Here is a 22,870-nt window from a genome sequence, read left to right on the forward strand (position 1 = left end):
CACACCACACAACAAACCTCACACAAGAAATTTATTGGGAAAGACACAAGGCGGTGGCTACCTCTTCTGGGGAGAAAAGCTGCAAAGAACTGAACAGGAGGCAGGCTTTGTATAATGTTTCTTGGGAGGGGGAACTTTATATGGTGACCTGAGATTGGTGAGATTCCGTGGCCTGATCTTGGGGCAAGCCCAGGGATTGGTGGGATTCTGTGGATCTTGGGTTTTTTTTGTTTTGTTTTGTTTTGTTTTCTTTATAGGGCAGAACTTAGCTACCTGAGTTTCAAGGGGCTGAAAATGGCCGCAACAGCTGTTGGTATCAGGAATTGCCCCTAGCAGTGACACCTTTTGGTCACTGTTGCCATGGCAACAGCCATACATTCCCAGAAGACCTTTTGGCTCAATTCGCACCTCCACCTGGGAACCTTTCCGTCACATTCCAAATAAAAGGCAGATTCCCTGCCCCCTAGGTCTCTTTTTCTCTTCTTTCTCTCACCCCTTTCCTTTGTCTCCTTCCCCCATTAAAATCTCACCACGCGGAACCATGTTGGTGTTGGTTTGGTGTTCTCTTTCCCCATGGGTGCGGCCAATATTCTGATATTCTTAACAACATTGGTGGCCCTCTGTACTCGGCTTCTGATTCCCCGCGTCTAAGACTCCCTTCCCCATCCCAGCGATAGCTCTGTACTTCTCAAATACAGAGACTGGGGCCGTGGCAATGTGCCAAGACTATGTTGCATGGAACCCCCCAGATGGTCTTAAGCCATATGTTGACATTTGAATGATTAGAGGCACTTAAAACAATGGGGGTTGGGGATTTAGCTCAGTGGTAGAGCACTTGCCTAGGAAGCGCCAAGGCCCTGGGTTCGGTCCCCAGCTCCCAAAAAAAGAACAAAATAAAAAACAAGCTAGCATAAAAATAAGTCTAAAGTTTAAAATGAAACAAAACTTAAAAAAAAAAAAAAAGCCAAGGAAATGAATCTGGTGCTGTTCACTTACGTGCTTGCTGGAGGGAGTGTGTCCTTAGGACGTCTCCCCTTTTCTCCTTCCCCTAACCATCCCTAATGGCAACAGCACACAGAGAGTAAAACTCTCTTCATTATTTCATCTTATTCTACAAGATGCCTCTGAATGACACCCTCCTCCCCTACGAATAACCTGGACCCTCAGGCATGTCGTGGACCAGAAGTTAGATACCTTCTCAATGGACCAAGGCAAAGATTGGGCCTTAGACAGGATGACTCTGGCCTTTTAGGAGACAGCCACAGATTTTCATCAGGCTTCCCCTACTGACCTCAAGAGCAGGTGGGGCAGGGCAGTGCTGAAGTATGTCAGACAACTTCCTCTCTGTGTCTCTTCTATGTGGGTAAGGAGGGTGACAGGCAACTTTAGGGGCCCTGCATCCTTCTGTCTCCCCGAGTCTGCTGAGACATGTTCCCTTCATTCTAGGAAGGGGTTTAGAACTTTCTTTCCAAGCTCATATGGAACCTTCCCCCTGCAGGAGCAGAGCCTTCTCCGGGCCACAGAGCTCTGCTCGCTCAGGTAAATTCTGAGATGACCCAGGGAAGTTTACCTATGTCCTGTCTCTGGACTATCTAAACATTTCCCTTGCAGGATCAGTGCTACTTCAGATGGTGGGGAGGAGTAACATTCCTCCTCAGCTTTTATCTCTACCCTTTGGCTTTCTCCTCTCAGTCCCCTCTCTGCCATGAAGCTGCCCAGACACCACCATAGTTCACAGGTTTTGAAGCTAAGTATACAGAAGCTCTGAGTCTACTGAGTAATTAATTCCAAATACACTTAACAGGAAGCATCCTGGGGAGAAAAAAAAAGATCAAGAAGATGGACCAAATAAAGAACATAAGGTGTGTCACCTGGGTGGTTTCTGATAGGTTTCCTCCACTGGTGAAATAAGCTAATTCAAGCCGAATTGAAAACCATGAGGGGCAGGTTTATTGGGGTCACCTCTGGGAGGGTTCGTTGATCCCACAGGGTGGGTCAGGAAAGTCATCATTCAGGCCGGGGAGTTGGTGGGGGCGGGGGGGGGAGGCGGTGAAAGAAAGAGTGCATGTACAGAGAAAGAAATGCAGAGAGAGGGAGAGAAAGAGAGACCAACATGTCTGGACTGTATAGGAAAGAGCCTCTGAGGAAGCCCAGTCCCTGGGCTGGCGAGTTCAGGGCAGAGGGGACAGGGTGTGCCAGCCACCCCTGCAACAGATGGAGACTGAGGGATGCTGGGAGAGCCTGGAGGTCAGGTCTGCTTGGTTTGTAAGCCCCTTGTCCCGGGTCTGAAACCCAAGTTTCTTCTGAGAAGGACGCAGAGAGCAGGCATAGGACACGGGGTCTCCAGCCTCACTCCTGGTCACACTGTGAGGGCAACTGTCGGGAAGCGGAGTGGTTTCTCTAAAATGGAACCAGACAGAACCCTGTATGGCTGGAACCAAACCCATATGGAGGGAAAAAAGCCCAACCCTTAGGCTTTCAGAGTTCAGGGGTCAACTCAGCGGCTGATTCAGTGTCCATCCAGCAGTCACAGACGTGACAGCCCACGGCCTAAACTAAGCCACAGAGACAAAGCTGCTTGTCAATAAAAAGTAAGAAAGTCACCGCGAAGCTTGGCACTCTGCTAAGTTTATATTCTAAATCCAAGAGTTGTTGGCAGAAAAAAGCAAATGCAACGTAAAAAACATATATTCATTCGATATAATCCCCCATCTCCGTTCTCTGCGGATGCTCAGTGCTAAGGGTGGGGGGCACTTGTAATTCTCTGGTACGGCCCTTTGGGGCCCTTCTTGGCTGAATAGTCGCACTGGAGATGAGTTGGACGGAGTTGGTAAGTTTCGCTAATTTAAGAGTAATTGGAGCGGGTTGGGGGTGGGGAAGCCCGGGACGGTAATTTGAGCACTGGAGGACTGGTCCAAACTCAAACCCTGTTTACAGAGCACGCTCCAGACCAAGAAGGGCTACAAATTAAGTCTTCCTTTCAAAACAAAACAAAAGGATAATCAGAGTTGACTGGGGGATATAGGCTGGCCACTCAGGAGTCTAAAACAGGAAGATCCCAAGTTCAAGGCCTACCTTGGCTACTTAGTAAGTTTCGAGGACTTACTGAGCTGCATAACAAGATACCAGTGTTGTGTCGTTGCTGCCCTGTACTCTAAAAACAACCGGTGCCCCCACACCCACACAAATGCAGGGGTCCTCAGCCTGACTCTTTATCTTTCTCATATAAAAGACTTTCTGGTTTTTTTTTTTTTTTTTTTTTTTTTTTTGAGCTGGGGACCAACCCAGGGCCTTTGCGCTTTAGGCAAGCACTCTTCCGCTGAGCTAAATCCCCAACCCAGGACTTTCTGGAAACATGAATATTAATCCAAACTCAGTCCAAATCCCTCAGAATCCTGATTAATCGGTCAAATAAAACCTTGCTTCCCACAAGATGGAGGCAGTGTTTATTTAAGAATCAACTCCTCTGGCCAGTCCTATGCGCTTTAGGTGGACAGCAAAAGCGGTTCCTTTGAACTCTCCAGAATAACGATCCTCAGAAACACAAAAGCTTGCATCCCTATGGTCCGATCTGGAGATTAAAAGTAGCGGTTGTCACAAAGGCTATTTGGAAATTGTCGTGAAAAGCCCCAGGGATACCAGGGCAGACTCCGCACACACGGGCTCTGCGAGAAACGTTTGGGAGCCAAGGCACCGGATCTATCTGCGTCCTATTTTAGGCTAGCTATCTAATCTTGCTAACCGTGGCCTCCCTGAACTGGGCTCTGCAGGCCCCTGCTCAGCAGAATCTAGTTGGCAGGAACAGCATTTTCCTAGCCCTTACCGGAGGAGATGTCTCACGGCTGCATCGAACTGCAGCAGTGTCACCTCCCTGCGGAGGAGAAGGGCCTGGGCCACCTGGCTCGGGTCCTGGGGGCTCTGGAGACTGTCAATCATTTTCTGCAGCTCTTGAAGTTCAGTCCCTAGAAAGCAGGCAGCACGGGTCAGACAGACATACAGACGGACGAAGCCAACCCATCAGACTCGCCTTTCACCTCCAGAACCAACTTGTCACCCAGACTTCCTTTGTTTGTGGACGTGCTAATTATATGTTTTGCAAGACCAGCAGCTCCAGAAACCAAGGTCTGGTTTAGCTTCCCTTCCTTCCTCCCTCTGGGAGATAGGAATGCCCGGGCTTTAGCACAGGAAGAGCACATGGTTGAAAGCTTGAAATCAGCAAAGCCATGGTCTCAAGACAGAAGGAGCAAGAACTGGCATGGGGTGAGGAGGTCCCCAGAATACCAACTAGTGACTTCATTACTGTCCGCTAGAACCCACATCGTTTCCGTTGTCATGCTGAGAGAGAGTTGGGTTTCCTGTGTCACCACTGCATGGACCAAGAGGCTCAGGAGTCCTAACGCCAGTACAAAGGTACAGAGTCACATAGACATACTTGCACACACATACATGTGTTCATATGTATACACACACACACACATATGTATACATATATGTGTATACGAACTTCGAGAAGAGTCGAGCCATTTTGGGAACTGAAACTTCGCTACGAGAGAAAGATCCATGGAATAAGTGCACTGAAGCTACAGATGAAACTGGAAATCACATCTTTTTGGAGCCCCCCAGGCTGGGCTGAGGACCCTGGCCTGCACCTGCCTCCTGTCCTTGCTGAAGGAGGTGTCAGATTAAATAGGAGAACTCAGCAAAATCGACAAACACGCAGGGGGCTGGCAGGCCTGTGTGCTCAGGGCTCTCTGAATATCAGCTGTCCAAAAACATCTGTTCTTCTGCTGAGGTGGTGACAGCTTTCTACCCTGGTACGAGAGAGGCTGTGATGCTCCTCCTTGGCAGCCCGAGGCAAGCGCTGCTCCAGGGCATTGATGAGGATGCTCTGTCTCTCGGTGGCTACTCCAGATCCCGGCAGCCTTCTTCCTGCCTAGCCAGTGCTGGGCTTCCTCAGCCTTTCGCACACCAGGAAAAGGAAGCTGTTCTGTGTGAGTTTGACCGGCGTTGTTCCAGGTCCTGAGAATGGCTGCTGGGTCTCACAACATGTTCATGTGACTTTGGGAAAGGTGAGAGGTCCAGATTCCACTTCCAGTGGCTGTTCTACACATGACAGATGCCTGAGGCTTTCCCTGTCCTGAATAATTGGGTCCAATCATCACATTTAAAAATAAATAAATAGTCCTAAATGTTGGACTCTACTGGGCTACCGAGAAGTTCCCAATGAAAGGGAAATCAGAAATACAAACTGCAGAACTTTTGGGGTGCGTGGCAGGAGGGGAGGTGGCCACTGAGCACCTTTTGCTGTGGTTTTGGTCTACAAGCAACACATCTTCAACCAAACAAAAATGTTTACAGTCATCTGTGGTAGCTTGTAAAAGAAAAAATATATAACCCCCCCACCTACCCTAGGTTACAAGGAGTGGCAGTAAAAATAGAAACAGGGGGGTTGAGGATTTAGCTCAGTGGTAGAGCGCTTGCCTAGCAAGCGCAAGGCCCTGGGTTCGGTCCTCAGCTCTGAAAAAAAAAAAAAAAAAGAAACAGGGCCTTCGTCGTAGCGCATCTGTTGCGCTGTTCTCTTTTGCTTGTGAGCGAAACACTCACGTGTTGACAAAAATCAACTGAAAACGAGCAAAGGCCTGAGTTTAAAACCTGAATGACTGAAACTGCTGGAGGAATTCCAGCCGAGGCCACACGGTAAGCACAGGCAAGGGCTGGACAGGAGACCCCGCAGCACACAAGAGCTGACAAACGGGATTATATGCTATTAAGAACCTGCCCAGCATAGTGAGGCATCGGCAAAGCATGCAGCCCATAGAAGGTAGAAAATCTTTACCAGCTGCACTTCCAACAGGGCCAGGGTAATGTCTGCAATACGTGAACTGCAACAGTTAACACTGAGAGACCCCACTGCCAATGGATACATCAGTGACCGGACCAAACACGGTTCTCAAAAGAAGGAAAACAGATGGGCAATAAATGCTTTTAAAAATGGTAATCGACATCTTCAGCTGCCTGTGAGATGCAAGTTAAAACTATACTAGCAATGCGTTTCACCCTAGTCAGAATTGCTAACATTAAGAAAACAAGTAACAACAAATGCTGGTGAGGATATGGGGAAGAAGAGGTCTGCCAGTGGGAATAAACAGGAACAGCCACAGTGCACATCATTATGAGGTTTCTCAAAATGTGAAATATGAAATTTGCAAAAAAAAAAAATGGATCCAGAAATTACTACATTAGCGGAGCTAACCCATACTCAGAAAATATCACAAGGTCTCTCTCATATGCAAAGCCTAGATTTTAATGTATATATTAAAATCTATAAATGTCAAGTATATATTTTGTGTCCATGTGTGCATTTTGTGTCTGTGTGCCTGCATCTGCAAGCATGGGCACAGACCATCAAACTGGAAATGGGATCATGAGAACAGGACAGAGAGGCCCGAAGGACGGGGGACAACTGAGGTACATGTGACATCAAAGCAGAGAGAGCGAGAGATGCTGTGGATAATGGAATCCATCCTTCTTTAGGACACAGTTCAAAGCGTCACAGATCAAAATAGGAATAAAGTCAGGTGTGGTGGGTGGCTTGTGCGACACCACACCCTTGAGCCCAGCACCCGAGAGGCAGAGGCAGTCTGTGTGAGCATGGTCATGTGTTGACATGTGACTTAGCACAGCCCAGTTGCCCTGGTGGGAACTGCCTCCCCCTCGCCTTACTCCTACCAAGTTTACCATCGGCATTCTCCTTCGTCCTTTGGTAGGGACAGAGTGCTTGTGGGGAGGGAGTGTCCGGTGTGGGCAGGAATTACTAATAACGTGGAAGGTGGCCAGAGGACCCAGGAAAGCAAAGGAAATTGGCCTATTTTCAGGAGGAGGGTTCTGTGTGCAGAGCCCTTCTGCTCCCAATATTCACTCACAATGGAGGATTCGAACAAGGAGGGAGAGTATATCTATTGTGTCTGGGCTCAGACTGGCCTTTTGCTCTTTGGCAAAGAAAATTCAGTATAAAGGCCCCCCACTCCACCTCCAAGGTTCACACTGATCCTAAGGGAAGGGCTGGTTGTCGGGAAAGGGGAGAATTTGGCAGGGTCCATGGCTTCTTTTGGTCATAGGAGGGGGCCCATAAGCTCATATCCAGAACCTTACAAAATATTCTAAAGTGTGGAAGTCCACAAAAGTCATTTTCTCTGCCACTAATAGAGGGCCAATTTGATTTCATCTTCCGCCTTGGTTTTCCTGCCTCCTCTGGGATCTGGGCCAGGATCTAAGCAGCCAAGCAGCCTTCTTAGGACAGTGATTATCTGAGTGGAATTTTTTTCTCTTTTACGTAATTTGCTCTTCATCTACTTTCAGCAAATCAGAGCATGCAAAACTGTGCACATACTCCCCTGAGCACATTTTTTTCCCCCTTCACTTGTAACAATTGAAGTGTGCAGCCTGACTGACACCTCAGGAAACCTGAGCTCCACAAACCCAGGGCTGCGGTCCACCAGCAGCAACGACTCGACTTCCTTCATTCTGAACTCTAGGTCCTCGGTGGTCCTCTCATCTCTGCTGATCTCTGCACCACAATAATGGGCTGATGACCTTGCTGCTGTCTTCTCTTTGTCTCCCCAGTGTTTTCTCCACTGATTAGACCAAGTGGGACTGTTGCCCCGGCTGCTAAAGAACTTCCTGGGCAGGGGTCAACGGGAAACGCAACTCTGGCTGTCACAGACTCTAGGGTCAGGATAGACATTTTTCGTGGCCCATCCTCCTTTATCCCGAGGCTCTGAAACCCAGCAGCCCCCATCAGAGTAGGCAGCTTAGCACGTTCTGTATTAATAAGGACAGTTTGACGTGGCTTTAATCTTGTGACGTGTGTCTTCCAGACTCGCTTGTGTCCAGTTGAGATCATTAGCCTGTGGCAGTGCCAGGCTTCTTGCTGAGGTGGTACCCCCAGCAGCCTTCTTCCTGTTTCTTCATCTCAGCTGGACACTGAGCATCCTCCTAGAACGCCCGTACCCTACCTTAGAAATCTTCCATGTGCATCACACATGCAGGCCTACTAGCCACCAACCCCAGGGTCCCTTTTGAACGTGTTTGAGTCACAACGGGAAGGGAAAGACTCCCGTCACGAATGCCTCTTTTTAAAATCAGTGAGTCTAAACAGGTCTGTCACCCCATGTCTAAGGCCCATCCCCAGTTTTAAAACTTCCTGGCTACCATGTACTTGATTTTGGTTGACCCACTATCAACACAGCTAGTGACTTGATTTATATAAGGCGAATTACTGAAAGAAGACGCTCTCTGCTTCCAATACATCCTGTCCTCTCTCTGTAAGATTCTGTGGTTGAGGCTGAAGAGATGACTCGGGTTAAGAATGCTTGCTGCTCTTCTACAGGACCCGAGTTCAGTTCCTAGCACCCATGCTGGATAACTCACAGTTGCACGTAGTTCCAGCCCCAGAGAATCTGATGCCCTCTTCTGACCTCCATGAGCATCACACACAAACATGCCCCCAACACACACACCACATACACAATCACACACACACACACCACATACCACACACACGTGGCATACTCCTTCATGCCCCAAACACACACACACACACACACACACACACAATCACACACACACACCACACACATACCACACACACACACACACACACACACACATACCACACCACACACACCATACACATACCACACATACCACACACACACACAATCATATACACACGCCGTACACACACACACACACCATACACACAATCACATACACCACATATACCACACACCAAACACATACCACACACACACAATCACACATACACACATACACCACACACACAATCACATACACCACACATACCACACACACACCACACACACATACAATCACACATACACACACACACACCAAACACACACACAACACACTGTGTGTGCATTAGCATGTCCATGTGGGTGTGAGTATATGAGTTTGTATATGTGTGTGCACATGTGTGTGTAAGAGATCAGCCTTGGGTATTGTTCTTCAGGTCCCATCCATCTTATTTTTCAAACAGGGCTTCTTATTGCCCTGTGGTTCTCCAGTTAGGCTGGATAGATTGGCTAAGGAGAGATGGACCTGCATGTGCCGTGGAAACATCAGATCTCAAGCTCTTCTTAATGTGGTCTCAAGTCTTCATGTTCACAGGGCAGACACTTTACCGTCAGAATTGTCTCCCTGACATCCATTACATAGTAGCTTATCAATAGCAGACACATAAAGATACCATCTTATAACCCAATGCTCCTTCACTGACTAGAATAGGAAACTAAAACCTCCCTCCTCTTTATCAGTCAGACGGTTCTGAGCTATCAGGGCCATCGGCTTCTTCAGGGTGAATGCTTGGGTAGGACCTTGTCACGTGAGGCACAAGGAAGAAGGAGACAGAATAAGAACTAATCGTTAGACTGGCCTTAAGTATCCTTAAGCAGATTTCAAGCCAGAAGACAGCTCTATGATGCTAGCAGGTGTTTCTGCCAACAAGATAAGTAAATTTAAGCTGAATTAAAAGTATAAAAGGCAGGTTTGTTTGGGGTCCGCTCTCCAGTGGGTTCGCCAGTCTCACAAGAGACCTGAGAAGTCGTCGTGAAGATAGGGAGACAGAGTGAGGAAGAGCAGAGAGAGGGAAAGGGCACAGGGGCAGAGAGAGAGAGAGAGAGAGAGAGAGAGAGAGAGAGAGAGAGAGAGAGATTGAGATTGACCCGGGATGGCTGGCAGTCCTTTTATCTAGAGCACACTCCTGGCACAGGCAGGTGATGATGTAAGGAGTTGCTAGGTCCCTGAGGCCAGGCTAGTGGAATTGCCTCTATACTAACAGGGTTAAGGTTAGGGGTTCTGACTTTGAAACCTAACAGAGACATCATCCCATTTTATAGATGGTCAAAGAGAGGTAGAGAGTAGTAGTGTGCCTCACATCTAGTGGCAGAAGCAAGGCTCAAGCTGGGTCTCTGGACTTCCGACTCCCATACACTTTCTGGTGAGCATGTGATTGTGGAGCTGATCAGCAGAATGTACACTGGAGACAGTTTATAACAGGGCTTTTCCTGAGTTCTCCCTATTGCTGTCCCAAGGAGATATATTCTGGGTTTCCAATATTAACCACTTCTTAGAATTGCCACTCAATAGGTCTGGTGATTCTAATAATGACTGTTAGTTACTTACCAATGCCCTCAGCTCCTCCCCAGTCCCTCCTCAAAGGGTTAGGACTTAGAGGAAGGTCGAAGCACGGTGAGCAATTGCCAAGTTTGGCAAAACTGAAAATGTAGGCCACAATGTCGTGGAGAGAAGCCACGAGCTGCAGAGTCAGTTTTAGGGCTCTAAAAGCTTCCTGTAGATAAAAGCAACACAAGGAACTGGTCTTAGAAACTTCCTAAGAGGCCAATGCAGCATTTGAATGTGACTAGAGAAATACATTTATACAAGCATATAGTGGTCCCTATCCATGGGACCTCCCATGGATACTGTATCCTCGGCCTCAGGATGCTGGGGTATCATCATGTGCAGAGGCCATGGATACTGTATCCTCAGCCTCAGGATGCTGGGGAACCATCATGTGCAGGTGCCATGGATACTGTATCCTCAGCCTCAGGATGCTGGGGAACCATCATGTGCAGGTGCCATGGATACTGTATCCTTGGCCTCAGGATGCTGCCATACCATCATGTGCAGATGCTCCAGTGACTTCTGTGATGTGGGACGGTGTGTCTACTTTACTTACATAGAAACTCCTGTCCACTTTTAACCATCACAAGTTACTCATATGTCTAGTTTTGGTCAGTGGTTGATAGAGCACAGAAACTACGGTACAAGGCACTGTTCTTGCTTAAGTATACAGTGTCTCGGCGAATCCAGGGAAACAAAACAACAAACCCGTTCTTGAGCATTGCCCTGCTATTGACAAAGGCATGGCTATGGCTGAAAGCACCACCTTTCTGTTTCATCCCAGCTGTGAACACCTTACAGAATGCTTACTTCAGACCAGCAGGGGCTCGCAAGTGTCGCAGCGGGGACTCTCATTTAGACCGTCCTGTTTTGAGCATCTATAACCGAGACACGGTTGTTTATAATCTTAATGAAAATTCAGAACATTCCCCAAGTGGCGTAATCAGCATTACAGTCCAGCGAAGGTTTTTATTTTCACACCAACTTTCTCACAGAGAGCAAACCCTTCAAAACCGCAGCTTGTGAGATGTGGTGGCACAAACCTGGTATCTGACACTTGGAAGGCATAGGCAGCAGGATTGATACAGGTTCAAGGCCAACCTGTCCTACATACTGAATCCTCTCTAGTGGAATTCATCGCTGAACTGTGGTGGTGAATACGGACGGCATTTGGGGGATGTTCTGAATTTTCTTTAAGGCTCTAAACACCCGTGTCTCGGTTACGGATGCTCACTCCGGGCTTACTAATGTGACTCCTTAAAAAAATGATCAAAACAAACCAAAACCAAAACCAAAAACCCAGCAGGCAGCTGGATACAGTGTTGCACAGTGCAACCCTACCAGTCCTGGGAAGGTGTAGCAGAGGAATCTCACGTTTAAGATCAGCCTGGGCCTTATCATGAGACTGTCTCCTGTCTCAAGATCTAACAAAACACAGCCGAGTGGCTGGCATCTTTTGTTAGCTTCAGGGCTAACAAAAGCAGGGTTTTGCTGAAGGGCTGAGAGGAAACAGAATGAATGAGGAATATTGAAAGCCCAAATTAGTGGTCATCAGTGACCTGGAAAAAAAATAAAACCTCATGAAATGAGTCTCAGGAGCAAGAGAAAAATTGTAACAAGCTGGCCAAGTATCAGGAGCTGGGAAGAGGTCTCAGTGATTAGATCACCAAAATATAAAAAATAAAAAAATCACTCTATGTGATGAACCCAAGAGGATAAATATGGCCAGTTTCCACTCTGGCATATATACACACCAAAAAACCCCGACAAACCTCTTCCGGCAGAGTTTTGAACATAAGCAGCACTTCAGACGGATGGGGAATAAACCATAAATTGAGGAAGATTCTTCCATCAGCGGACAGCAAACTTCGAGGCCGAGGCTGAAAACTCCTGCAGTGTGAGAGACCAGGGAAGATCCCGTGACACAGCCAAGATCCCACTAAGGCAGAGGCACACCCTGTGTGAAGTCAGGGCCACCGCTGGCCCAGCACCCAACCCGCAGGAGCAGCCTACCGCTCCCAGGTGGCTAGAATAACTTATAAATAACTCATCAGGAGAAAGAGCAGAAGGGCTGATTTTAGCCTGAGCCGTGTGGGAGGGAGGAAGGCGTGGGTAAGGAGGGAGGGGACCTGTGGTAAGGAAGGAAAGAAATTAGATGGTGGCCTCACACTGAGTGCTACATATTTTATGACACTTAATGTCTTGACCATCTATTTTTGTCTCTGTTTCACAGCTGAGGATATTGAGGTTTGAGACTGGACGTGGGTCCTGCGGGCCAGCTCTTGAGGCAAAGTCAGCCCTTGAATGCACATCTGCCTAGCTCTGGAATCAATCCCCTTAGACATCAGCTGTTTTCCTTCCCTGTCCGCCATGTTTCCATTAAATCTAATGATGAGGACGTAATGATGTAGCTGCAGCAGTCAGCTGCTGGCATATAATTCCCTTCAGCAGAGCAGACCATTAGAAGAAAGTCCGGGGTTGGGGATTTAGCTCAGTGGTAGAGCGCTTGCCTAGTTGCAAGGCCCTGGGTTGGTCCCCAGCTCCGGAAAAAAAAAAAAAGATTTAAAAAAAAAAAAAAAAAAAAATCCGATGGGGCGTGGACATGGGAGGGAGATGGGAGGGAGAACAGTGGAGTGGATGGTAGAGTCAGACGTGTTGGAGGCAGGGGAGTAAAGGTACCCCTTTAAAAGAAGAGCTTCATTAAGAGGGATATTAAAATGGTAGGGGGCGGGAGGGTAATGGTGGAGGAAGGGAGGAGAGGCTGGCTCACTTCAGGCTGTGGGATCTGGTCTTCTGGAGTGTCCATTGTTATTTTAAGAGGCATGCTGGTATGTTAATAATTTCTTGCCCAGATCCCAGACTTTGCCTTCTTTTTTTTCTTCTTTCAGTACGGATACCACATCACTTCTCGGCAGTCTTTGTTGCAGGCTTATAGACAAACATATATCTCTGTGTTTGTCTGTTAAAAGGATGCACAGAAGCTCAGGACCTGGCCTAAAAGTATGTCACCCACACCCTTGAACCCTCATGGGACTCTCCCTAGTGGCTTCCTGAGTTCCTTCTGGAATTTTCCATTAATCAATGCCTTTAAATTTTTAAAACATATTTGTCTTCTTGTATGCACGTGAGTGTTTTGCCTGAATGTATGTATGTGTATCACATGCATGACTGATGCCTGTCGAGGCCAGAGAGGGCATCCAGTCCCCTGGAACTGGAGCTATTGATGGTCTTGAGTCACCATGAAGGTGTTAGGAACTGAACACATGTCCTCTGCAGGAGCAACAAGTGCTTTTAACCAATAAGTCATCCCTGCCGCTCTGATCAATACGTTTCAAGATGGCTCAGCAGGCAAAAGCATGGGCCACTCATGTCTGATGACCTGAGTCCCCTCCCTAGAACACCCACAGGAAAAAAAAACCACAGGTTCATGGCATAAATCTATTATCTCAGCTCTCCTCCAGTGAGATGACAGGCAGACCAGGAGAATTGTCTAGAAGCCAGTGGGCCACACAGTATGGCAGAAACAAGAGCAATCTGCCTCAAGTGGGTAGAAAGAAAGAAGAAATCCATCAGGTTTTCCTCTGACTTCCACATGAGGCCCTAGTGTGTGCATCCCTCACACTCAGTACTGACTTCCACATGAGGCTAGTGTGCGCATTCCTCACACTCAGTACTGACTTCCACATGAGGCCCTAGTGTGCGCATTCCTCACACTCAGTACTGACTTCCACATGAGGCCCTAGTGTGCGCATCCCTCACACTCAGTACTGACTTCCACATGAGGCCCTAGTGTGTGCATCCCTCACACTCAGTACTGACTTCCACATGAGGCCCTAGTGTGTGCATCCCTCACATTCAGTACTGATTTCCACATGAGGCCCTAGTGTGTGCATCCCTCACACTCAGTACTGACTTCCACATGAGGCCCTAGTGTGTGCATCCCTCACACTCAGTACTGACTTCCACATGAGGCCTTAGTGTGCATCCCTCACACTCAGTACTGACTTCCACATGAGGCCCTAGTGTGTGCATCCCTCACACTCAGTACTGACTTCCACATGAGGCCCTAGTGTGCGCATTCCTCACACTCAGTAATAATAAATTAAGAGCGTTTGCCTAGCAAGCGCATGGCCCTGGGTTTGGTCCCCAGCTCCGAAAAAAAAGAAAAGAAAAAAATAATAATAAATTAGAAAAAAAAGGCACTGCCACCACTTACTCACCTGAGCTAGGGGGCTCACAGTGACATTCAAGACTCTCTTTCTTCCTTGGTTCCACATTAAATCCAGCACCTAGCCCCACTGATTTCACTTCCTGGACAATATAAGGAACCCCCTAAGTCATGTCACTTTCTGTGGCCTGGAAGACAGATGTGAGTTTCCTGGACCACGCTCACCCCTCTGTACTGCTACTGTATTCTCTTAATCCTGGACACAGGCAGAAGTCAGTCAGCCTGCACCGCACATCCCCTTGACTTTGAAAACCCAGACGTCTCAGCTTCAGCCGAATCGCCTTTCTCTCCCCACCTAGGGTCCTCGTCATCAAGGGATCTAGACTAGGCAGTTTTCTTCGAGGTCTCCCTCGCTCCTGGTGTTAGCCCCACAATCTGTGGAGATCACATTAGTTACTCTCTTGTCACTGTGATAAAACACCAAAGCCAAGGCAACTCTAGGGAGAACGCTTACGTCGGCGTCTGGTTCTGTAAGTTAAGAGTCCATCATGGTCAGGAGACGGCGAGGCTGTAGGCAGCAGGCACGGTGGCCAAGCAAGAAGCTGGGGGCTCACATCCTCAACCCAATCCGTGAAGCAGCGGGAGCCGACTAAAGCAGGGTAGGGTGAAGCACTATAATCTCAAAGTCCATCACCAGTGACGACTCCCTCCAGCCAGGCTGCCCGACCTAAACCTCTACAAACATAGCTACCGACTGGGGAGCTGTCCAATCCTGGAGTCCGTCGGGGGCGGGGGAGGGATGCCTCATCCAGACCACCACCTTAACAAGAAGCGTTTCTTTCCTTTCCTTTAAAAGTTTAATTTTATTTTCTGTGTATGAGTGTTTTGTCCACATGCATGTGGGTATCCCATATGCACGCCTGGCCCTTAGAGGCCAGAAGTCGGCAGCAGGATCCTCTGGAATGGGAGCTAGAGATGGCTGTGTCCTACCATGTATGTGCTGGGTCCTCTGGAGGGTGGCCCCTGACCCATCTCTCCAGTCCCAATACGGAGCTCTTCTTTATTGGAATGTTCATTAAACGTTCACCTTATTTTGCTCCTTATCATGATGGGCTGTTGAGATCTGTCTATTTCTCCTCCATGATGATCTCATTGTTGTAGAGCAGTTAGTAGGACCGCCAAATATTCATGTTCAGGTTGTGCTCTCAGGCAACCGGCAGTGGCTAGGACTAGACTGTGCTTTTCTGACAATGTACCCCACTAGGAAGCCACACCCACCCAGAAAAAGGGATGACTTCTTGTAATGTTCACCGAGTAGCTGTTTGCGACGACAGTGACTCTCCTTGTCACACAGTGAGACATCAGCTAACATCGCCACCGTCAGCCTGCCCCTCAAAGTGCAGCTGCCTGACATCCTGGTCTCTATAGACTGTAGCCTCCCCCGGAATATGATAGGAACAGAAGCCGCAAGGGACTCTACGGAAAGAGGGTTCCCATTAGCTCATCCCTAACAAAGAACTGGCTTTGGGAGGGCTCTGTTAAGCTACAATACATTGGAGCCTTTAAATGATTAAATTACCTCTTGGAATTTTAAACACAGCTCAGGGGCTCTTCTGACCGCAGCAGACATTGCCAATCGATTCCTGTTCTCTCATAGACAAAGCATCTTGGAATCCTCAGCAGGATCACTAATCAACTGTTGAAAGCCTAACTAGCCTCTTAAGGCTGAAACAAGGCTCCCCTCTCTCCTGTCCCTCACTCCTCATCACCTCCTCCTTTCTCTATATATTTATATATTTACGCCTATGGTTCCCAGCGAGTGTTTCACAAGCAGTCATGGGAATGGCCTCCTTTGCAGACAGTGTTTCCTCAGCCATCCTGCTATCTAAGCATTGGGAATGATAGCAAATTTGACCTCAGGGAACTGCTTCCGTGTCCTCAGTCCTGCGGAGAGAGTGAAGTCCAGAGCCTGAAGATAAGGGATTTTCCCAAGACCTTGGGACAGCTGGGTGACTCCGCTGGGTGAAATCCGGAAAATCTAATTCCCAGACTAGGCATCTCCACCTTTCTTGGGCTGAGTGCCATGTCTTAGGCTGAGTTTAAGTATGTTTCTCTGAAAGAACTTCACGAATGGAGATGGCTGGTCTCCAGCCGGGACTTACTGGGGGGTGGGACTTTTTTTTTAGGGGTATAGCATACAGGTCTGTCCATAGGTCAGTAGGCGGTGTGCTCTTGGAATGGATGTCGGATCCCAGTGTCTCTCTGTCTTCCTGACTTTTAACATTATTTATTTTATTTTTATCAGAAATGAGGCTATGTTGAGATAGTCTAGTAGCCCAGACTAGTGGTAAATTTTCTGAGAGCCAAGGATGACCTCCTGATTCTCCTGTCTCCAACTCCCAAGTGTGTCACTGTGCACAGCTATGCTCTCCTGATGTTTGACATGATTTCTCCCTCAGACAGTTCCAGTGTGATGGGACTCTCTAAGAAAGGGTCCTTTCCAGAATCATCTAATGTTGGTGTTCTGCCACAACATTACACAAATGAACTATCCTTCTCCTTAATATAGAAAAGCACTTTACCCAAACTTCCATATAAAACAGAAGTTCCTCTACATTCCTACACATAAGGGTATTAAGAGACATATTAGGTGCTAGAGTGTGATTGAGTGGTTAAGAGAGAGTATTACTTTTGCACAGGACCTGTCTTTGGGTCCCAGCACCCACATGGCAGCTTACAACCACTAGGGACTCTAGCTCGAGGAGATTCAAAGACCCTCTTCTGACCTCTGTGGATGCTTGAGTTCATGCACTTAAATCCAGGCAGGCACAGAGGTATACACATAAAATGAATAATTTTTAAAAGTTGGACATCAATATTAGGGGGCCCAGGAAGCAGGAGGACAAGACTGTGGAGAATCAACAGATGGGTGCGTCATTGCTCGGGCTGGGCGGGCCTGCCTTTGCTCACTCCTTCCTGGTCCAAGACTCGGTCCTGAAATCATCGCACAGAACTGGTCTTCTCAGGAGTCTCCTCTCCACTTAGTTAAGCTGGCTTCCTTCACTCTTGAGGAAATGCTGTCACCTAGGAGACCTCTGGGCTAGTGTTCATGTCAACCTAAGACAACATCATAAAGGAGTAGCACAGATTCCCACCCCCTTCCCACCCTTGCTGCCTCATTGGTTACTGCAAATAAAACACATCTGAAACAAAACAGGTCCCAGAATACATCTCATCCTAAACGAAAATGTAGCGAGTTCACGGTTAAGCTTTTGGGTAGAATTTTTAAAGGCTCGTGCCAAACGTAGCTTGGCCAACATGCCTAGAGGATGGTAAGCTGAGGAGACTGAAGAGGTCTTAGAGGATTGGTGGATCGGCTTGGGATAGTTCTCATGAAAGATGAATGCCTTGTAACCTCCCTGGCCTGCAGGTGTCCAGCAAAGGCTTCTTCAAGAGAGCCTACGGGGGAGTCTTCACTGACTACTCCACTCTTCAAAGCGTCCTTACATTAGACAAGTCCTAAAGCCTACCCAAGAAAAACACTGGTACCCATGACCAACCCTAGCACCTGGTAAACACCAAGATGGCCCCCGTCAGTCAGTTGGGGGAAGAAGAACTTCACCTCCGTTCACTCTCTGGCCTGCGTTGGCTATTCCAGTTTTGTTGTTTTGTTTTTGTTTTCTTTTTTCTTTTTGGTAAAGTCCACTTTCTTATTACTTGTTTGCAGTCTTCTCTGAGGCAGGGAGGTAGAGCTCAACATCTCCTCCTTTGTACCTTCGCAGACCTAAGGAAACACCTCTAACGTCTTTTTTTTTTTTTTTTTTTGGAGCTGGGGACTGACCCCAGGGCCTTGTGCTTTCTTGCGCTCTACCACTGAGCTAAATCCCCAACCCCATAGTCCTAACGTCTTAATTCTGAAGTGAGTTGATCGTTGAGCTTTCCTCCAGAGCCAATGAATTGTTTGCCTTTGTTCCTAATGCCTGGGATTAAGCAAGCCCTGAACAAAATAAGGCTGGTGTACATACATGGATGAGTGAATGAATGAATGAACAGATGCATGGTCTGAAGCAAGCCATCTTCCGATGCCTTTTATCTGTGTCATCAGTGATCATGTTGTAAATATTACTGCTACTCAAACTCTATACATTACAGGAAGTGAGTAAGCTTCCTAGAAACTGTAGGTCTTAGGGTGTCTATTCCTGCACTAAACATCAGGACCAAGAAGCAAGTTGGGGAGGAAAGGGTTTATTCAGCTCACACTTCCACATTGCTGTTCATCACCAAAGGAAGTCAGGACTGGGACTCAAGCAGGTCAGGAAGTAGGTGCTGATGCAGAGGCCGTGGAGGGATGTTGCTTACTGGCTTGCTTCCCCTGGCTTGCTCAGCTTGCTCTCTTACAGAACCCAAGACCACCAGTCCAGGGATGGTACTACCCACAATGGGTTAGGTCTTCCCCACTTGATCACTAGCTCAGAAAATGCCTTACAGCTGGGTCTCATGGAGGCATTTCCACAACTGAGGCTCCTTTCTCTGTGATAACTCCAGCTTGTGTCAAGTTGACACACAAAACCCGCCAGTACAATATTTAACCTATAACACACCCTCCCTGTTTTCCACGGTCAAGGCACTGTGCTTAGCGACTGCACAGGTATGCTAACTCCCCATCCAGGAGGGCGAGCCCAGGTAGGCTGGGTTAAGAACCTTTGGAAACCTACACAGCGTGCTGAGGAAGTATGAAAATGGCTTTCGTCTTTTCAGTCTACCTCTGGGTATCCTACCAGAGAAAATCAGGCTGCAGATTTACTCACGACACTGATTAATTATTATTTTCTTCTGAATATTGCTTCTCCACTGAGTGGAATATTAGAAGCTAGGAGACAGCTAAAAAAATCAAGCACCCGCGTTTGCTTACTTATTTTAGACATTAGCTTGTACAAAGGCCTATGCCCAGTGAGACTCTCTGGCCTTCCCAGGAGAAAACAAAACCTCATTGATTGAAAACTCAGTCACCCATCCCACAAACAAAGGACTCCTTCACGGACAAAGATGCTCTTATTCTTGGAGCGCTGATGTTTTCTTTTGACCTTCTGAGTCAGAAAGTCAGTCAAGGGCAAGAAAGCCAGCAGGTCAGTTTTCTACTTCTATAACGAACACCTAACACAACCTAGTTATAAAGAGAGAGTGTTTATTGTGTTTCAGTGTTTTAAAGGGTTCAGCCCTTGATTGTGTGGCCTGGGTATTTGAAGTAAGGCCTGTGTCATGGCTTTAGCACCCAGTGTGACAGCTCACCCTGTAGCTGAAAAATACAGAAGGGGGAAGAGGAGGAGGAAAGGATTGCCTTGAAGAGGAAATTGGCATCCCCAAAATCCCCTTCAATGACCTACCCTCAATGACCTAAAAGCCTCCCCCTAAAGCCCACCTCTAAGGAGCTCCACAACTTCTCAATAGTGCACACCCCTGCCTGGCCACTCCACATTTCTGTACTTAATGCACCTCTCTGGGGGACAGCAGGCTTAGGTGGTGGAATAACAAGCATCAACAGCCTTGCGTACCTGGAGTCCGCTTTGACTTCCCCACCGGAATCCTTCAATCCCTTCTTCTCATTTGCTTGTCCCACCATGAAGAAGGTGTCTCTGATGGTAGGAAAGCCGTCTAGCAGAACTCTCAGGCTGTTACAGTAGGCCATGATCTGACCCCGAAGGGAATGATGAGACATGCGGAGGTTCAACCTGAGGGTTGGAAGAAGACACAGTATCCTGAAGAATCTTCCAGCTCTCAGAGAGAGGGTTCAGAATCTGCATCCCTGAGGAGCTTTTCAAGGAGAACAGAACACCCGTGCTGAGAAGACATTGTCACCTGGGTAAGGTTGGCATTGTCTGAAGGCAGAACATGAACTCTTCAAAGTGCCTCCTGTCCTTACTGCTGATGCTTGTCTGCATGTGAGTTCCCGTGCTTCTATCCGACTAAGAGGGCCGTGATTATTTACATACAAACCACCAGATCATGGCCCGGGGTTCTAGGTGACACGGCTGCCGGTGAGCCTACCCAGTCAGAGAAACTGGAGAGTGTTACTCCCACAGATGCCACTTACTTTTGGCAATATTCGACTATTAGCTCCTTCTTCATTTTTTCAATGTCATCCTATCAATAAAGGAGAAAAAAATAGCTATAGTAAACCAGCTTTCAAATGAACATGTGGTCACGTTCAAGTAGGGAACAGCTCCAAAGGAGAGACATTCTTTCTGAGGGCAAATGTGTTGGGAGACTCTTGGGCAGGTCGCTTCTACTCACTCCTATCTTGCTGGGCACCTCAAAAATGCCAAGCCCTGCCCAGTTTCCATCTGAGCCATTTTAGGGTTGTGTTTGCAGACAGCAACCCTCAGGGATGAGGTGGAGTCTCTCTCTCTCTCTAGGAAAAGGGGCAGCTTTGCTATTAAAGAGGTGCTTCACCCAGCTTTGGATTTCTGACTGACAGGAGCCCACAGGATGCTTGGTAGCCTTTCCACACTGTCTCTGTGGGACTTCGGATGGGACGCAAGAGCAAACATGGCCTTTGTGTTGTCTGCTCTGCTGAGAGGAGTAAGTTGTCTCTGACCTCAGGCATCCTCAGAATGGATACATTGAATACATAGAATGGATACATCTACCGCATGGATACCTACACTGGCATCCATGAAATGGCAAGGGACTGACTTGTTAACTTGCCATAGGCTAAAATCCTGGGGCCCACAAACCTCATGGAACACTGTCTGACTTCTTTCTGGTCTGGTGGGTGTTGGTGATCCTGGAGACCTGTGAGGGGCTTATACATTCCACAGTCACTGTTCTTCGAGAATTGTTTATTTGGGGGAGAATCGATGCTTTTTGTTTTCATTATTGGCCATCAGTAAATAAAGTGCCCGGTTGCTATTATCGCCTACATTAGTCTTTCCTTTCTGTCATAGGCAGGGACAAAGCCTCTCAGAGAACTGGGCATTACCAAACCTTAATGGGTCATGAACCATCACTGACAAAATTGGGGATTAATTTTGAATAATTAAAGGTTTGGGGGTTGGGGATTTAGCTCAGTGGTAGAGCGCTTGCCTAGCAAGCGCAAGGCCCTGGGTTCGGTCCCCAGCTCCGAAAAAAAGAAAAAAGAAAAAAAAAAAAAGGTTTGAGTTTCATAATGTTATCTAAATCGTTTGACTATTATTTGGGGGAAAAAAAGCCCTCAAATAGGACACAACAGTGGCTTCTGATAAACAAAGATTATAGGTGACCATCTGCCTACCTTGTCCAAGCCACCTACCCCTGGCACAGGTACTCAGACTAGTCCGTTTAGAAAGTGACAAAACAACAAACAAACAAACCAAAACATGTCCTCTGAAAAATGTGCATTCCTGTAGACTCTGTCCTGACAGGGTTTCCTTTCCAGTTCTGTACGGTTGGTTTTCAATCACTCTACCCAAGCGATTTTAAAGCAGCAGGTGCCAATTCAGACTGTTTCTTTGCTCCAGTATAAAACACAGTGAGAGCTTTAGGAAGCCTTTCCCCTCTCGCACTCACAGGGCTCTTTACCTGGTCTGCCATTGTCTGCTTCCTGTGCAGGAAGGTGTTCAGTGTCAGGTCCCGCAAACCCGCCTTTTCTAGTTGAATAGACACGAAGGCCTCTGGAGCCCTGACAAACAAAGGCGACAGCTGAGCGGGGCAGAGGCAGGCAGACCAGCAGCACTTGCTAACTCAGGTTGAGCGCTCAGCAAGAGGTCAGACCGCTCCACAGTGACCACTTTCTGTCGAGCATCTGGTGACTCACCTGCCATTGTATCAAGACCTCATGGTGTCTAAAGCGTGTGACAGCAGTCCCTCCCAAGCCTGGGGCAAGCCGCCCTCTGCCTTAGCTATAGAGATACCTGAACTGCAGGGTCCTTTCAACTAGACACTGTTCTTAAATCTTCCATCCACACTGGAAATGTGATCTGAAGATTCTTATTTTTTTTTAAAGATTTATTTATTTATTATATACACTGTAGCTGTCTTCAGACACACCAGAAGAGGGCATCAGATCCCATTACAGATGGTTGTGAGCCACCATGTGGTTGCTGGGAACTGAACTCAGGACCTCTGGAAGAGCAGTCTTAACCACTGAGCCATCTCTCCAGCCCAGGTCTGAAGACTCTTAACCTCTGGCCATGTGTCCCATTAGCAGCGTCCTGAATAGAAGTTATTTGCCTGCTGTCATTTTTTTATTCCACACTTACCAAATTAATTTGAGTACCCTTGTCCCTCAACAAAATACCCAGAGTGGTCATAATTATTAGAGAATATGTCTATGTGTTGTGGTAAAATTTTAAAAAGGAATTTTTTTCTATTAGTTCCTATGAGCCGGATCCACTCACTACGGCTGCTACTCTGCCACGTGGACCGCAAGCCTCCCTCTCCCCGCTGTCTCCCTTTAAGCTGCCCTCTCCTCTAGGTCCCCTAGGCAGCAGTTATTCACACACACACACACACACACAC

At 47.6% G+C, this 22,870-nt stretch overlaps 1 protein-coding gene across 1 annotated transcript in view; it reads right to left on the reverse strand.

The window, feature by feature from the left end:
* LOC116886977 overlaps window positions 1–22,870 on the reverse strand; it is a 160,073-nt gene that overhangs the window by 60,841 nt on the left and 76,362 nt on the right. The window contains exons 24-30 of the mRNA XM_032888467.1: window positions 21,920–22,031; window positions 20,466–20,515; window positions 19,927–20,103; window positions 15,126–15,128; window positions 11,979–12,096; window positions 10,207–10,372; window positions 3,824–3,962 (exon numbers count right to left, since the gene is read on the reverse strand). Of these exons, the coding sequence (XP_032744358.1) occupies window positions 3,824–3,962; window positions 10,207–10,372; window positions 11,979–12,096; window positions 15,126–15,128; window positions 19,927–20,103; window positions 20,466–20,515; window positions 21,920–22,031 (765 nt within the window). The remainder of the gene's footprint in view (window positions 1–3,823; window positions 3,963–10,206; window positions 10,373–11,978; window positions 12,097–15,125; window positions 15,129–19,926; window positions 20,104–20,465; window positions 20,516–21,919; window positions 22,032–22,870) is intronic.

The sequence above is a fragment of the Rattus rattus genome, chromosome 18, assembly GCF_011064425.1.
Source record: "Rattus rattus isolate New Zealand chromosome 18, Rrattus_CSIRO_v1, whole genome shotgun sequence".
Classification (NCBI taxonomy): Eukaryota; Metazoa; Chordata; class Mammalia; order Rodentia; family Muridae; genus Rattus; species Rattus rattus.